Below are 17,528 nucleotides of genomic sequence, written 5' to 3'. Positions count from 1 at the left end.
TTTAAACCTCGTTGGGCTTTGACATCTTAAACCAATGACAAATTGGAAGTCACAGTGTTCACGGACAGAAATGATCAGATGAAATCAAGTAGAGAGGGAAAATAGTTCAGAACTTTATTTTTAAAACTAGACCACATCTAGTTTTGACCACATCATCAACATGAGGATCAGTGCCTGTAATTTACAAATGTGTCAGATCAGACATGCATATGGAAATGGGTCGTTCTGTCAAAGTAGTGCTGACAGTAGAGGAAAACGTCAGAGTTGGTGAATGACATTAAAGGTCTTTATCATGTTTTTAGTATCTGAAATGAGCAGAGTGAATAAAACGCATTCCATCATCCGTCTCAAGTTGCTTTTCTGAAAATGAAAGAGTTTGGGTTCTTTATTGTCCTTATGCCGCCTTCCGTGTGGCTTTTGCTCTTCAAAACAAAAATATGCCGGACTTGGGACCCGGCAGGTAGAGAGACTTCCTTTCGCGTAGCTGCCGGGCCCGCAGAAGCACCATTTTTCGCTGTGGGGTGAAAGGTCTCGGCGTGGGCTGTGTGTGCGTTTGTATCTCCCTGTACATTTGAAGGTTGGCGGGGCGGGCGGGAGGTTTCCCCGGATATGTGGGTGTGCGCCTCTCCGGAGGGGAGGGCCGAGGAGGGGAGGAGGAGGAAGGGGGAGGTTACTGGCGGCGGCGGCGGCGGCGGCGGCCCGGGCTCGGGCTGTCGGGGAAGCTGCTGAGCTGTGATGGTGATGACGAGGTGAAAATGGCGGATCTTTCGAAATACAATCCCGGCCCCTGACATACCAGAGGCGGCGGCAGCGGCGGCGTCTCCACCCGGGCTCCCTCCCCGGCCCCCCGGTTCCCTGTAGCGCTCCAGTTCGGGCAAACTGGGAAAGGAAGCGGCTGGCCGGAGCTACCGTGCACAGGCAAAACAAGCACCGCCCGGGCTCGGAATTGCCCGGGACCTTCTGGAGCCCCCACCTCGGAGCCGGAGGGAGGAGAAAGCGGCAGCCGCTGGAGGTAGAGGAGAAGGGGGTATCCGAGGGCTTCTCTGCACTGAGATCTCTTTTATTTAGGGGGGTGATGGGGAGGGGAAGAATTGCGTTGTGGATCAAGGAATGACTAGTCCAGAGTGCAAAGAATCAGTAGCCTCGTAATGACATCAACATTATTCTATGAGTGTTAAGAGGGCTCGAGTTTGCTCTTATACCTAAGGCTGCTGCTGAGGCCTAGAGGAACCGCTAGCACTTACCATGATTTCCTGACTTAATATTTAAAAACATCCACTGTAGTGGGTGTTGGTTTGATGATGTTCAGGTTATAGGGTTGTATGTTTCTTTAGAGAGGCAGAGCATAGGCATTTTTTCCTGCAATTAAGCTCTGTGTCTTAGATCATAGTCTATAACTTGTTGGGGTATGGATGCTCACATTTTTTGAGCATATGGACCAGTTTTGTAACAATTAAAAATATTTTCTTTTTCTTTTATGGCTCTGTCATCCATAGAGTGACCCGTTTGCCCCTGCCGTTTGGCAAATAACAATTGAGATACTGTCAGTCATATTTTATATCCATGTTATTACCCCCCTCCCCAATCCATTTCATGAATTTGGAGACTAAAGTTACAGAATATTTTGCAGTATGTAAACTTTATAATCCCAGTGAAATACAGCTGTGGGAGCTCTGTTTGGCTCACAAGTTTTACCTTTATTGTTAAGGAAATTGTGATGGCCTGATGCTTCCACTTGATGTGAGGACACTAAGTTGATAGAGATGAATTGAGACCTCTGTTTTATTCTGAATGCTGGACTTGTTAGCTCTTTGTTTAAAGAGCTGGCGCATTAGATTGATTGACTTTATGACCATAGTTTATGGCCATAGTTTAATTTTGTTTGGTTACCTAAAGATCCCTGTATGTTTTAGATTGTGCGACAGATCCCTCAGGAAGTCTGTCTGCTTGCACACTACAGTAGTGTTACTGAAAAGTTACATGTGAGTCAAATTTTTATACATTAATTTGGGGCCCTCTGGTTTTTTCCAGCTTTTGTAGTGGAAGGTTGGGTCAGTGACATTGAGTATATTAGCCTGAACAGAGAGGTGAATATTTAAGAAATGCCCACTGGTAATGTTTATGATTAGCAGTAATTTCCCTTACCCATGTTTCCTACAAAGAGATGATGTCAGAATGACATACAATATCGTACATTATGTATTTTATTCAGAGGAGAAATATTTTGGGTATATGTGTGTACATAACTTAGGCATTTGGCTTTCACTCATTAGAAGAATAAGGGACCAAAAAAATTTTAGGGGAAGTAACTGCAGAGGTACTCAGAAGCTTTAGTTAATGAGTATTTTGTTAAATATGTGTCTGTTGTTCTTGTATTATCCAGTAGGGATTTGGTTTTGTTTTTTCTTACAGCTTTTATGTTGCAATTATTTGGTACATGTCAACTAGCTTCTAAGTTAGTAGTAAAACTCAGAATTTAAAAAGTAATTAAAATAAAGAGGGAGAGTAAAATGCTTTTTCATTGGCTTTTTCTTTTAATCACAGAGGACTATTGTCTTTTTTTGTGATTCTTTGTAATTGTCTTTAAAGGCCAGTTTTCAGATTGTTATGGTTAAAACAATTGTCTATTAGGGCACCTGAGTGGCTCAGTTGGTTGGGCGTCTGCCTTGGGCTCGGGTCATGATCCCATGGTCCTGGGATCGGGTCTCTGTCTCTCATGAATAAATAAATAAAATCTTAAAAAAAAAAAAAAAATTGTCTATTAATAATTAGAAGCGTATTAGAAAGAAATGAAGGAAGAGTTATGCCACCGGAGGAAATCTAGTGTCTTTTTTGGGGAAGAGGAGCATTATGGATTTTCAGTATTTATATCAAGTGTTACTATTGGGTATTTCTTATGTGTCACGTACTGTGCTAGGGATAGGGCATATCTCAGTATCATTGCCTCAGGAAATTTTCAGTTTAGGAATTGTTGGGAGGTAAAATTGGAAGGATGGATTGGGTAGAGCTTTAATGCAGAAGGCCTTGAGAGTTACAGAAGATTTTAAAACAGGAGAGTGACAGCCTCAGAGATGCACTCAAGGGAGTTAAATTCTGTGGCTTTTACAGAGACTGTGTTGTAGGTTGGAGGAAATAGAGGTAAAAGTACCATACCAGGTTTCAAACTTTGGAGATTTGGAAATTCTTGGTTGCAGTGGGAAGGAGACATTTGCAAGTGTTATCTGCATGGTGTATGCTAGATTAATAGTTCTATGGAGAGACATCAAAGATGACGAGATCTTAAGCCCTGTAGTTTGATAGAATATCGAATGCCATAAAAAGCTAATTTAGATGGAGAAAGAGGAAAAGAATTTTCATTTGAGTTCGAGTGTACCACATAAAACTATTTTCATAGTAACCCTGCAAGTAAACGGAGGCTTAGTGTGATTACTGTTTAGGGTTATGTGTTAAACACCTAGAAGAGCCAAGATTTGGAAATGGATCTTTCGGATTTGAATCCCCATGTTTTGTCCACCGTGTTAGTCTTAAGCATGAATAATATATATAGTCCCCCCTTTAAACGGAAAAAAAAAAATTGTGGGTCCTTATATTGGCCTAAATAGTTTTATTAAAATATTTAATTTTTAGGTGTATATAAATATAAATTCCTTATGTTTATTGCTTTTATGTAAGTATAAAACACAAGTAGATTTATAAATTAAATATAAACAAAACTATAAAGCCAGTAAAACAAATTAAATTTAGGGTAATGGATGATGTTGTTTTGCTGAAACAAATTCTTTGCATAGTAAATATACTATTGCCTGCCTTGGCAAGGTGTGCAGTTTTCTATATACTATACACCTGTGATAATCCAGTTCCTACACCACTTTTGTGCATTTGAATGCTGCAAAACTTTCCTCCTTAAATCACAGATGGTTTGGCTTTCACTTGGCATAAATATATCATTTACCTTATAAGACCCTCTGTGCCTTTTTTTTTTTTTTTTTAGCCCACCCTAGTTCTAGTACCATTGATTATGGATATGAGGTAGTTATTCAGACGATCCAGAATACACTGTTTAAAACATATTATCAAAATGAAAATACAAATTTTTTGAATCTTCCTCAGGACTCATGGCTTATAGTCCAGTGCTCCCAGTTTAGTTTGAGAAATGTAGTTATATACTAAGTTTTTGAGTTGTCAACATTTGATTTTAGAAATCAGAGCTAAAATCCAAATGGTGTAGTTACCCAGTTAGTCTGGTGGTAAGCTCTAGGTACAAAAGTATAGTTCTTAAACACTCAGATATTTTTGTCTAATCTAACAAATTACTCATTCAACTGTAATATGGTGATAGGTCACCACTTCATAATGTCATATGCAAGAATGAAACACTTGAACACTTGTTCATCCTGGTTGTCCTTCAGCTGTAATTAAGAAAGTAACAGTGTTTTAGCACTGATAATATCCCATGTGGAACTCTTAAGAGATTTAAAAGCATAGAGCATTTGCCATTTCTATCTTACATTATTTTTTATTTTGTATTTATTTATTTTAATCACTGTCCTAAGTCAGACCCTCCATTTATCTCTATCTTGAACTAATTACTCTAATAGCCTTCTAACTTGTCTCTCTGCCTCCAGTCCAAAAACACACTGAGATGAAGTTAATCCTCCCAAAGTATAACTGTGATCATGCCATTCTTCTATTGATTTCTAAGCTTTGTTAGGGCAAGGTCTTTGGTTAATTACCCATAATGCCCTTCACAAAGTTGGGAAGTAATAAATATTTGTTAATTAAATGACTGATAAAAATCATAAACTAGTTAAAAATTAAGAGAACCTTTTCGATGTAAGAGGGAATGTAATTGCAGAGAGTATTAGTTAAAAGCTAATTTTGAGTATTTAAAAACTTACTTGAAAAGGAGTTTTTCAGTTTGTGCCTTGTGAGTTTATTTTATTTGAAGTGTTGTGAAGTCTCAGCATTATATAAATCTGTCTTACTCAAATAGACAAACCAAAGTTATCTTGGTAAATAATGCTTGGATTGGTAAATAATGCTAGAATTTTAGATGATATCCCTTCCCCATGATTAATTATTCATTCTTCAAGTTTGTATTGAAAGGTTATTATTTGGCAGCTCAGTTCTAGGCACTGGAGATAGGGGATCTAGTGGTGAAGACAGACAAGTCCCAGTCCCTGTGGAGTTTGCATTGTAAAGAAGTAGGGCAGGAAGAATCAGACTTTCTGATTGTGATAGATGCTATGATGGAAATACCAGGGTAATGTGATAGAATGCTTAGGGCAGTGGAGATGAGTGTGGCGGTGCTATTTTAGGTAGATCTTAAAATGTAATACAGTTGAGACAAATAAAGAAATCATTAGATTTTCTGAAATCAGTGAATCTTTAACACTCAATAGATTTAAACCATTCCACCATGTTCAACTGTGAGGAGGAAAAACTCAGTGTATTGATTTCCAGAATCATACTTTGCCTTTAGAACTTTGTTTTATGAGCAAAAAATATTGGAGGCATGTGGAATACATTGTATGTTCTGTCTTCTTTCCTACCATACCTTGCCTTGTAAAGATGGGGTGAAGTAAAGCTCCTCAGTCCCTAGTGGCTTGTGAAAATCCTCTCTTTTCTTGGAGTGGTCCTCAACACAGTGATGATGAGGTTGCATGTGCTAGTACATATCTTCCATTCCTAAGGGATAAAATTAGAGTGATGATTCATGTAGCTGCATGGCCAAACCCTTTCCTGCCATGCCCACAGCTCCTTTTGAAAGTTTCTTTTAGCACAGGCCACCATGCCTTGCATGTGACCCTGATTGAAACAGATACAGATGTCTAATCGTAAAGCAATTATCATAGTCTGCTCAATGGCTTTGAGGTGTGCTGGCTCCAGAATTCCGCACAGTCTGACACTACATAGAGACTGGTCAAACCGATCAGATCTTTTCTTCTTAGAAGTTTGAACTTTACTCCTAATTCAAGGGAGACTCTAGTCATGTAATTCCTAGTCTTTTTTAACAGGACAAATAAAAAGACATGTTATTCTGAATAGCAAGCTTCAAAATATATGAAGCAAAAAAATGCACAGACGGGGAGAGATAGACAAATCCACAATCATACTTAGGGATTTTTAACAGCCTTTCTCAGTAATTGATAGATGAAGAAAAGGTAACAATATAGAACATATGAACTACACTATCAACCAACTTGATGTAATTGACATTTGTAGAATACTACCCTCAGCAACTGTAGAATACACTTTCTTTCCAGGTGCACATGCAGTGTTCACCAAGATAGACCATATACTAAGCCACGAAACAAGTCTCAAATTTCAAATGATAGAAATGTTATAGAATATTACATTCTTTGGCAATAGTAGGAGTAAATTAGAAATTGATAATAAGGTAGAAAATGCCCAGATAGCACACTTCTTTATTTTTCTGTGTGTCAAAGACAAAATCACAAGGAATATTAGAAAACATTTGAAATGAATGGTAATAAATTGAAAATAAAATGACATTAGTAGAATGCAGCTAGAGGTTTGGGGCAAATTTTTAATGTTAAATATTTTAGGAAAGAAATGTTTAAAATCAATGATCTAAACTGAGGGTTTTAGACATACTTTTGACTTTGGAGGCCATGTAAATCTGGTATATGTTTATGTATATACTTTTTTTCCCCTCAGCTATTTAAAATGTAAAAACCATTCTTAGCTGGAGAGCAATAAACAGACTATAGGCCTGATATGGTCTGTGGACTATAGTTTACTGAACCCTGATCTGTGCTTCCATCTTAAGCTTCTGGAAGAACAAATTAAACCTAAAGCAAGCAGAAGGAAGGAGATAAAGATAAGAGTCAATTAAATAAAAAATGGAGAAAGAATTGAGAAAATCAGTGAAGCCAAAGTGGTTCTTTGAAAAGATCAATAAAATTGATAAATCTTCAGGCAGACTGATGAAAAAAGGAGAAAACAAATTACCAAAATGAGGAATGAAGAGTTGCCATTTCTACAGACATTAATATAAAAGAATATTATGTATAATTTAATGCTAATAAATTTGGCAACTTAGAGGAAATAGACATATTCCTTGGAGGACACAAACTGTCAAATATCAAAGGTCGCTGAATAACTGGAACAACTCTACATCTATTAAGGAAATTGAATTTATAGTTAAAAACAAGAAATCTTTATGTCTAGATGGCTTCATTGGTGAGTTCTGACAAACATTTCAGGAAGAAAGAGTAACAATTCTATGCTGACTTTTCCTGAAGAGGAGGCACCATGCCCCAACACATTTTATTAGGCTAGCATTATCCCCAGCCACTGTACGCCAATATCCTTCATGAGTATAGACAAAAATGCTTAACAAAATATTAGGAAATATAATTCAGGAATTTATACGAAGTATAATACATCATGACTGAGTAGGGCTTATTTCAGGAATGCAAAATTGGCTTAATAATAAAAAATCAATATAATTCAAAGGCTAAAAGAGAAAAGCCATGTGATTATCTCAATAGTTGCAGAAAAAAACATATGCTAGAAATATCCATTTATGATTGGGGAAAAAAAACCCACCCAACTTTGCAAACTAGAATATAAGTAAGCTTCCTCAACCTGGTAAAGGGAATTTATGAAAAACCCACAGCTAACAAGTAAGATTGGGACCAAGGCAAAGATGTCTGCTCTTACCACTTTTATTCAACATTTTGCTGGAGGTCTCAGCCAGTGTAGTAAGGCAAGGAAAAGAAATAAAAGACACGCTGATTGGAAAAGAAGAAATACAGATGTTATATTCAGACAACGTGGATTGTGTTTGTAGAAAATCCTAAGGAACTTACATCAAAAATCTACTAAAATTAATAAGTGAGTTTACCTACGTTGTAGGCTACACGGACAATATGAAAAAAACCCAGTGGTATTTGTATATACTAGCAGCAAACAATTGGAAAATAGAAAAAAAAGACCATTTGCAATGAATCAAAACATGAAACGCTTAGGGATAAATTTATGTGCGAGACCTATACGATTGAATTATAAAACATTGCTGAGATAAGTAGAGAGACACCGGTTGGGAGATAAGTTTTCCATTGGTCTTTGCAAGAGAGGCAGTGACTGTCCTTTTAAATAATCATTTCTAGGATGTTTGTATAGCATACAGCCTTGAATGGTAGATATAGTGATTCCTGCTGCAGCCAAGGGCAGATTTGCTTGTTGTGCAGTATAATAAAGATAATATCTTCCTGTGGACAAAAGGGCAGGTGTGCTTCAGCCCATTATAAGTGAACCAGGTTCTCTGAGCTCAGGGTTATGAGTTGTGATACAAATCCCCTGCCTACACAGCATCTACCTGGGCCTCTCCGTGTCTACCCTGTGGGACTTGCAGGCAGCCCGGAAGAACTCATAGACACATGATGCTCATGTTCCTTGCTGTGCTGTAAGAAGTCATCTGTGTCTCTACTTAGGACTACAGTGTGGTCTGCCAGTATCTGTGAAATGGTAACAGGATACTTTGTTAGCTTACAAAGAGGGTCTAAAATCTCAGATCCCTCACAGTTCTTGGCAGTTTGGGCCATGAAAATGGAGTCCTGACAGAGACATAGCTTTCTGAAAAAGGAAGATGACAGCCGTGTGGGTTAGGTTAGGGGATATGAAAAGACTCTGGCATCTGGTAATGAATGCTGTCACTCAAGTGGTGGGCAAGGGTGGCAGGGGGAATAAGTCTTCCAATGTTCTACCTCTTAATGGATATTTAGGGGCTGAACTGAGAGCCCAAATGGTACTTTGGTTGTTGTACACTCAACTCCATAGCCCCATCTGAAAGGCACTGTGGCTGTAGCTGCTGAGTTAAGGAGTCCCCAGAGCTGAGATAATGATAATGGTGTCAGAAATAGGACACCAGAAATGGCATCAGAGGATATAGAATTTTGGGTGTCTTAGAAGTTTGTTTAGTTGAGTTGTAACTGTGAGTACTTGAAACTGAAAGTAAATGCCCTGCCAGACCATTATCTCCTGTGACCTGACTTCTCCCTCCTCCTACACCTTGACTTCAGGTGCTTTAAGGAGAAAGATGAATAGAGATTGGGCAAAGATCTCCTTGTCCTTAAGGGGGAACCAAAGGCCATACCCACATGACCAAATATGCTGGGGGAACTTCGGGGAGAGCAAGGAGTCAGACTTCTCTGGTTGTGTTGGATACTGGCACCCTGCCAGTTCTGTGGGGGCTGGAGCGTGCTAGACGTGACTGATGGGGCTTGGACAAGGTTTGCAGAGGGAAAGGAAGCTAATGTGACAATTGTGGGTTGGGCCCTTTGTTGTTGTGTACTGTTTCCATTGCTGAAGGTATAATTGGTGTTGTTTTTACATGCCTACTTTAAATTCCCATAAATGTCAAAGGGGATTCTCCTGATCAGAAAGACCTGTATGTAGAGAAGTGCTAGTACTTTGGGGTCTTAAAACGCTAGTAACTCCTTTGAGCTTCAAGTTATTGTGACTGGTGATTTTATAGTGTATATAAAGAACTTATCCAATTCAGTAAGAAGACAAAAAAGCCAGTATTTTTTTAAAAAGGGAAAAGATTTTAACTCACTTTTCAAAAGAAGATACACAAATACACTGCATATATGAAAAAATGCTCAGCGTTGTTAGTCGTTTGGGCATTGCAAGTGAAAACCACAATGAGATACCACTTCACACCCATTAGAACGGCTGACAGTACCAATTGTTATCGAGGATGTGGAGCAGGTGGAACTCTTGCGCATTGCTGGTGGGTGTATACAGTGTTGGGAAATAGTTTGGCACTTTCATGGAAAGTTAAAAATAAATTTACCTTATGACCCAGCAAGTCCACTTCTTGGTATTTATTCAAAAAATATGAAAATATGTATCCATAACAAACTTGAACTTGAATGTTCATAGCAGTTTATTTATGAGAGTCCCAAACTGGAAACAATTTCCAAATATCCACTCACAGGTGAATGGATAAACAAATCATGGTAGATTTGTATGATGGAATATTACTCAGCAATAAAAAGGAACAGAACTCCTAGTAAGTGAAGGAATAAAGATAAATCTCAACATGCTCAGTGAAAAAACTCATTTATATGATTCCTTTATGTCCTGAGTACATAATATATGATTCCATTTATGTGAAGTTGTAGAATGGGCAAAAAGTCAAAACTATAGTGATAGAGCAGCTCAGTGGTTGTGTGGGGTGGGATTTTTAGGGTAGGGGACTGACTGTAAAGGAGTAGACTTGTTTTTTCTTCATTTAAAAATACCAGTGGTAAAAATTTAAGGCAGTGTAATTTTGTGATTAAAATTGTGAACTTTGGTATTATAAAACACCCTGATTTTGAGTCTGGGCTCTGTCATTTACTAGTTATGTGACCTTGGCAGATTTTTTAAGCTAAGTTTCTTCATCTGTAATATGGGAGTGGTAATAATACTATCTCAGAATTGTGAGGATTAATTATGCCATCATTTGTATATAGCAAGCATTCAATAATGATTAATTTTGGCACTTTAGTATTTGTCAGTGATAATAATTGTAATTTGGTGCTGTTATTCTTAATCTCAGAATGGGTATTTTTGTTTTGTATTTTAAAAAGGAAAAAAAGGAATTGCTGATTAGGTTTCTATGGATCTTTAATGTTGTATCGGCAAATAACATTATTATTTAGTCAGTCATGAACATGATGCACTCTCTTTAGTATGTGAAGATAATGGTACTGACTCCTTCATTGGAAGTTCTGCGTAACCTTTGGCTAAAATCATCACAGTTCTGACTTGTTCATAATCTGCTTTATTATTATTATTACCACTTTTTTTGTAATGGGACTGGTTCCCTTTTTGACATTTTAAATGGCTATGGAGGATTTGAGAATCTTCTTCCCAAATAAAGGGTTTTTTTGGTCTGAAGCTAATTGATCAAACTTGAGCCAAATAAGTCATTTAATCTGTACTTACTGAGGTGGATTACTCTAGAACTCCTTTAACATTAATATGAATATTTAATGGATTTTTATAGATGGCAAACTACCCTCATCTTAGGACCTAGCTCCCTGGAGATTTAAAGATATTTTCCAATATTTGTTTACATTTAAATCTTTCTTTATATGAATCAGCAGTTTTCAAGCCTATCAATAGGAAAAAAAATAACTGGCAAGAAATAAGATGATCAGACATGTCAAAGACTAAAGAGTTTTATGAGTGGGCATTGGAAAGGAGTTTCATGTAATTATGTGACTTATTGTTGCTTGAATGCAGTATACTTTGGGATTGAGACATGGCGAATGAGAATATTTGCTTCTAGTTTTGTGTCTCAAATGACATATTTCAGATTCTTGAAGGTTGAGAGTATGTTGAAGTGGTTTAAGCCAAATAGATATCAGGAATATCCTTCATTCAGTTATACATCAGCAACAGATGATTATTTTGTCACTTGCACTTTTTTGAATAATTTTATTCTTAAATCTGTTTTGAAAACTAGTAATTTATTCGTTTTCAACTTTTATTGCAGTGCCTGATCAACTTTCTAGCAGGAGAACGATCATGGAGGTGGTGCCAGCTGAGGTGAATAGTTTGCTTCCAGAGGAGATAATGGACACTGGTATAACTTTAGTGGATGATGATAGTATTGAGGCTGTTATTGTTTCATCCCCAATTCCCATGGAGACAGAACTGGAAGAAATTGTCAACATAAATTCTACTGGTGACTCTACAGCCACGCCCATTTCCACGGAACCAATCACAGTGTACAGTAACCACACTAACCAAGTTGCAGTGAATACCACAATTACTAAAGCAGATTCTAATACCACAGTGAAACCAGCTTTTCCAAGTGGCCTTCAAAAACTTGGTGCTCAGACTCCTGTGACTATATCAGCCAATCAGATTATTTTAAACAAAGTATCACAGACATCAGATCTTAAACTTGGCAATCAGACCCTTAAACCAGATGGACAGAAGTTAATTTTAACAACTTTGGGCAAGTCTGGTTCACCAATTGTTTTAGCACTACCCCATAGCCAACTACCCCAGGCTCAGAAAGTTACAACTCAGGCCCAGTCAGGAGATGCTAAATTGCCACCGCAGCAAATTAAAGTAGTTACCATTGGAGGGAGGCCAGAGGTGAAACCTGTCATTGGTGTCTCAGCATTGACCCCAGGAAGTCAACTGATTAATACTACAGCTCAGCCCTCTGTGTTACAGACCCAACAGTTAAAAACAGTACAGGTAAAAAAAAAAAAGGGGGCTTATTAATTCAAATGCATGTTAAAAATTAAATTGATTCATAGTTGTGTTTGTAGGGTGATTAAATGCATAGTTGTTACTGAATTCTTTTGAATGTTGCTTTTAGTAATTGTGTGGTTTCTTTTTCGTAAAGTTTGATATGTCTAATGCTTTGAAAATGTTTGCTAGAGAACTTAGAGCAAACTTAATTTTTGTTAAATTTCAACTTAGTGTATTTATAGCTCTTTACTCATTTTTAAATGCATTTTATTCTTAGTAGTAGTTTGATTGCAAGTATGCTCTGCTGGTATAAAGATACCAGAGTTGCTGCTGGGCTGTCAAAAAATCATTCAGACATAATTTTTTTCAGTTAACAGATGGCCAAAGTCTAGGAAAACTTGCTGCTCTGAGAAATCCTTGGAGCCAGCAATAGTACATACTAGCCCACGTGTGCCACCTCTTTGCAGTTTCCTGCCCACTGCCATCACTCATGTTTGCAGTGTGGAAAAGGCAGTGTCACGTGATGGAAGGTAACATATTGGCTTTAGAATTGGACCAACTGGATTTGAGTCACTTCTATGATACCCTACCACCTGTGGAACTTTGAATTGGTTACTTCTCTGAGTTTTTGACTTTAGCTGGAAGATGGCTATTTGATCATGATGAAATACATAGTAAAAGATAGTACTTAATGTAGTTCTCAAAACTTTGAGGATCCTTCAAAATGGTGCCTATTATTAGTATGAATAGGATCCTAAGATAGAAGGTTAACAGAACATATATTAAATGGTTCCCAGTTTTTCACGCTCACATAGGCCTTTTTAGGTCATCACTGCTCTTAAAATAAAATGATCCTCTTAAGATCAGGAAACACAAATACATTCCCTGCTTGAAAGATTCACCTCTCAGAAAAAAAGGAACAGGCATGACTTAGAGAACTGGTGCAGGTGTATAAGGAAATAGGAAGATGTGAGGAACTACCCATGCTCAGCTGATGTTAGAAATAATGATGTTTTGCTTATTATGTTGGCAGAATAATAAGAAATTTATTTTTCATGGGCTTTTTTTTTTTTAAGCTTTTGTTTTTAAGTGATCTCTACACCCAACGTGGGGCTTGAACTCACAACCTCGAGATCAAGAGTTGCACACTTTTCCAACTGGGCCCAACTAGGCGTCCCTTGTGGGCTTTTTATTTAAGCACTTTGTTTGATTTCTCAAACCTTGTAATTTGCCCATATCCCTCCTGCCACTATTAAATATTTAGCGCTTTTCTTTCTTGATTTTTTTTTAAAGACGTTAATTTATTTGAGAGAGAGAGAGAGAGGGCACGAGCAAGGGAGGGGGAGAGGGAGAGGGAGAAGCAGACTCCCCACAGAGCAGGGAGCCCAACATGGAACTCCATCCCAGGACCCTGGGATCATGACCTGAGCCAAAGGCAGATGCTTACCCAGTGGAGCCACCCAGGCGTCCTTCTTTCTTGTTTATTATCATCTCTCACTTATCTCTGACTTCCTTTTACTATTGGTGAGAATCTCTTGAATGAGATAAACTGTCCCCATCAAGCATCTTGTCTTCAGCTTGTTTTTTAAATCAGTTTTGAAACTTGTTTTTATTAGTTTACCATAGTTTATCTGGCTTTGGGGATCATAACCACGTTCACAATAAATTAATAATGAAAACCAGAATATCATTTTTTTTTTTCATTTACTAGAGCAATGTATACATGCTATTTAATGACCAGGTTACTTGTATCCACAAGTTTTCTACTATAATCCCCTAACTACTGACAATGAAAGCAAAGACTGGGGTCTAATTCTTAGAACTTCTTTTATTATTGTTACTTTTATAAAACCTGATTCTATTTATGAAAAAAGGACTATCATTTATTTATTTTATTTTATTTATTTGAGAGAAAGCACAAGTGGGGAGAGGGAGAAGCAGACTCCCTGCTGAGCAGGGAGCCTGACATGGGGCTCTATCCCAGGACCCTGGGATCATGACCTGAACTGAAGGCAGACACTTAACTGACTGAGCTACCCAGGCACCCCCCAAAAAGAACTTTTATTTAAAAAAAGAACTAACAAAAATAAAAGAAACCCCATTTAGAATATCGTTCCACTTGTCCAGTTTTTAGGCAACTCAAATCTTTCAAACTCCAAAGTAACCTACAAAGCTCTAAAGCACAGAAAAAAACAAATAAGAAGCCACACATTTATGTTTCCTCTTTAGGCACCAGAATATTTGGTTTAGTATTACACGGTGTATATGATTCTCTGGTTTTTTTCCTAGACAATCCTCAGCGTTGTCTTAAGTTTAATCAGAGTATTGAAACTGTTAGGGTATGGACAGCAGGTAAGGGTGGAAGAAGGAGACCCATCTTGAAAAATGAAGGAAAGAGGTGACAGTTGAGGCCAGAGGCAGTAACAAAGAGGTATAGTTACACTTAATTACAGATATATAAACACTTTCCCATATTTCTTGTGCATAGTATGTAAGAGTAATTAATAACTAACAGTCTGGAACAACATAACTCCTTATTAGTTCCTGAACCAATACAATACAGTGCCAATAATTACCTGTATGTATTATTTGATCATGTATTTGGCTGTCTTATTTGTAAAATTCCTTTTTTGATTCATTTTTGTCTTTATCTGCTGATTACATAAATTTGTTAAAAGTGATACTTTATGCTTTGTTTTGCTTGATAAAGTAATTTTGTTCTAGAGTAGTTTAGAATTTAATAATGCAAAAAGTATGTTTCTTTGAAGGAACTATAAATCGCTATTTTCAGCAATGTGCCGCTAAAGAAACATAACCACAAGGCAGATTGAAATTGTTCATTTACATAATTAATGTGCTTTTGATTGTATTGTTTACATTTTTTTTCCTGATTGGTAAGTATTCATATAGTCATATGATTGTGAAAATCAATTAAAAATAGGGAAATACTCTAAGCTCCTAATCTTTACTTTATAGTTAAGAATATTAAAAAAAAAGATTATTTATTACAAGACATGGGTTTCTAAGAACATCAATACTTTTTCCTTTTGAGATTATTAGTAGTAAGTCAATAGATGATATATTCTGACATTTTAGAATTTTAGACCTGTAAACACAGTTGGGAAATATAGTCCCTTTATGTCTCCCAAATTGCATCAATTTTTTGAAGTATAGTCATACATTTATTTGGGTATATCAGTTTTGCAAGCTGGGTATTTTTTTTAGTATAGTAATGGATCTCCTTTTTTTTTTAAAGCGATTTGTATTTCATTTATATTTTGTTTTGTCAGTCACATGTTCTGAGTGTAAGAAAGTAATATATTCTAGGTGTAAGGTTGTAATGTGTTATTTAGTTTAATTTATAATTTGAGCACAAAGCTGATATTTATGTAGTTCTGTGATCCATTGCAGCTTCTGGTATATTTCTGTCATTCAAATTGGTCATGTTTATTCATTTTAAGTCATTATTTCCAATATTAGCACTTTTAGGACCTCAATTTTAATATCTGACAAATAAAATTAATATTTAATGTCTTCCCTATCATAGCTAAATTTCTGCTTTTAACTTTTAAAAGAAGCTTTATCTTTGCATACATTGATAATTTCCGTATTAGAACATTGATAACTCTACCCTCCTTGACTTGTGGAGAATTTTAGTTCAGGTCAACAGTGTGCCGATATAATTTAAGATCAGGGATGAATATAGACCCTACCTTCAAAGAATTGATAGCCTAGTAAACAATATTTTAGCAAATAACATTTCTAGCACCTTTGCCTTTAGAATAGTCTTTGTTTTGTCAAACTTATTTCTTTGTATCCTAGGGCATTAACTTGTTGGGTTCTTTGTATATCTACCCCCTGATCTATATATATAGATATAGATATATTTTTAGATATATACGTCTAAAGCTGAAGATCTAATCATAAGCCTGTCTTTATTGTGTATTTATATTTTGCTTCCAGGGGCCAATGTAATTGCATTTACAGGTGGCTTCATCATTTGCATCATGCTTTCTTAACTGACTCTACTCTTCTATTACTGAATAATTTGTTATTTTGAGAAAGAATATTGCTGTGTCATAGTGTTTTAGTATTATTTATTATTAAATAAGCATTATTATTAAACATTTCTAAATACTCATTTGGTTTTCATCATATGCATATTATCCTACAGACTAAAATAAGGATTTACAATAAAAATGCAAAGGTATTGCTATATATTGGCTTAAGGATGGGATCATATTAGTATTTTGATGAACGGCTGAATTTTAGGTGTTTTTAACATGAATACTTAGATATATTCTGTTAAATGAGCTGGTTTCACATGTACTTCTGTATATCAATCTTCTGTTTAATTTTGAAGGTGTTTTACAGAAACAGATCATCTTCATAGTTATTTATATATTTCAGATTGCTAAGAAGCCTCGAACACCAACCTCTGGTCCAGTAATCACGAAGCTGATCTTTGCAAAACCAATTAATAGTAAAGCAGTTACAGGACAGACAACTCAAGTATCACCACCAGTCATTGCAGGTTATATTTCTTTATAGTTTATTAAGCTCTATATTTACCTTCCTTATAGATTTAAAAAGGGCTTTTCTGCCATCTTGAAATGTTTTAGTGCAACAAGTAGGGTTATTATCACAAACCAAACTAGTTAATAAGAAATGTGACACTTACTAAATGTGTGCTTCGAGCAAAATACCTTACTTATCTCAAAATTAGTCCATTATTTTAGTCTTCATAGAAGTTTTTTTTACCATGAAGGTAGCAAAGTCTTAAGCGCCAATAATACTAGCTAACATGTGCCTTGCACTATTCTTAGCTCTTTACATAGTGACTTAAATAGTCCTTGGGCAGTCCTGTGAGGTAGGTATTAATAACAGCCCCATTTTGTCAGTGTGGAAATGGAGGCTCTCAGCTCGTTAAGTGGTCGAACTGGGATTTGAACCCAGGCAGTTTGTCTCTAGAGCACATGTAGTTAAGTTTAATAGGTTTAAATGAATACCCACGAGAGTGTAGTATTTCATGGTTTCTGTTTGAATTTTTGGTTTCAATGTGTTAATATGCTTTATATGCAGTTTTCTATGGACAGAAAATTGTCACAATGATAGTAATTACTTAAGTGACAACAGAATTTTAGCTGTATTTACCAGCAAGTTCCTCAGTGTGGCCCAGTTCTCTTTCATTATATACTTTAAAATTTGTCATCACCAGTAACTGTAACACCTCAGATCTTGACTTCAAGTATTTTATTTTCTTCATAGTTTATCTGCCTTTGTATTCCCAATCTAGC

General features: G+C 36.5%; 1 protein-coding gene across 10 annotated transcripts in view; it reads left to right on the top strand.

Moving 5' to 3' along the window:
• LIN54 (lin-54 DREAM MuvB core complex component) overlaps window positions 1-17,528 on the top strand; it is a 79,508-nt gene that overhangs the window by 16,245 nt on the left and 45,735 nt on the right. For 3 of the 10 annotated variants that reach the window (XM_078068857.1, XM_078068860.1, XM_078068856.1), the window contains exons 2-3: window positions 11,519-12,234; window positions 16,642-16,765. In XM_078068857.1, coding sequence (XP_077924983.1) covers window positions 11,551-12,234; window positions 16,642-16,765 — 808 coding nt within the window. In that variant the 5' untranslated portion in view covers window positions 11,519-11,550. Of the gene's footprint in view, window positions 1-665; window positions 1,013-11,518; window positions 12,235-16,641; window positions 16,766-17,528 lie in introns of those variants that run through there. The other 7 variants (XM_078068862.1, XM_078068863.1, XM_036074401.2 and 4 more) reach the window with 6 other exon arrangements.

The sequence above is a fragment of the Halichoerus grypus genome, chromosome 3, assembly GCF_964656455.1.
Source record: "Halichoerus grypus chromosome 3, mHalGry1.hap1.1, whole genome shotgun sequence".
Taxonomy (NCBI): domain Eukaryota; kingdom Metazoa; phylum Chordata; class Mammalia; order Carnivora; family Phocidae; genus Halichoerus; species Halichoerus grypus.
The sequence above is the reverse complement of the archived record's forward strand: the minus strand, read 5'-3'. Positions and strand labels throughout refer to the sequence as shown.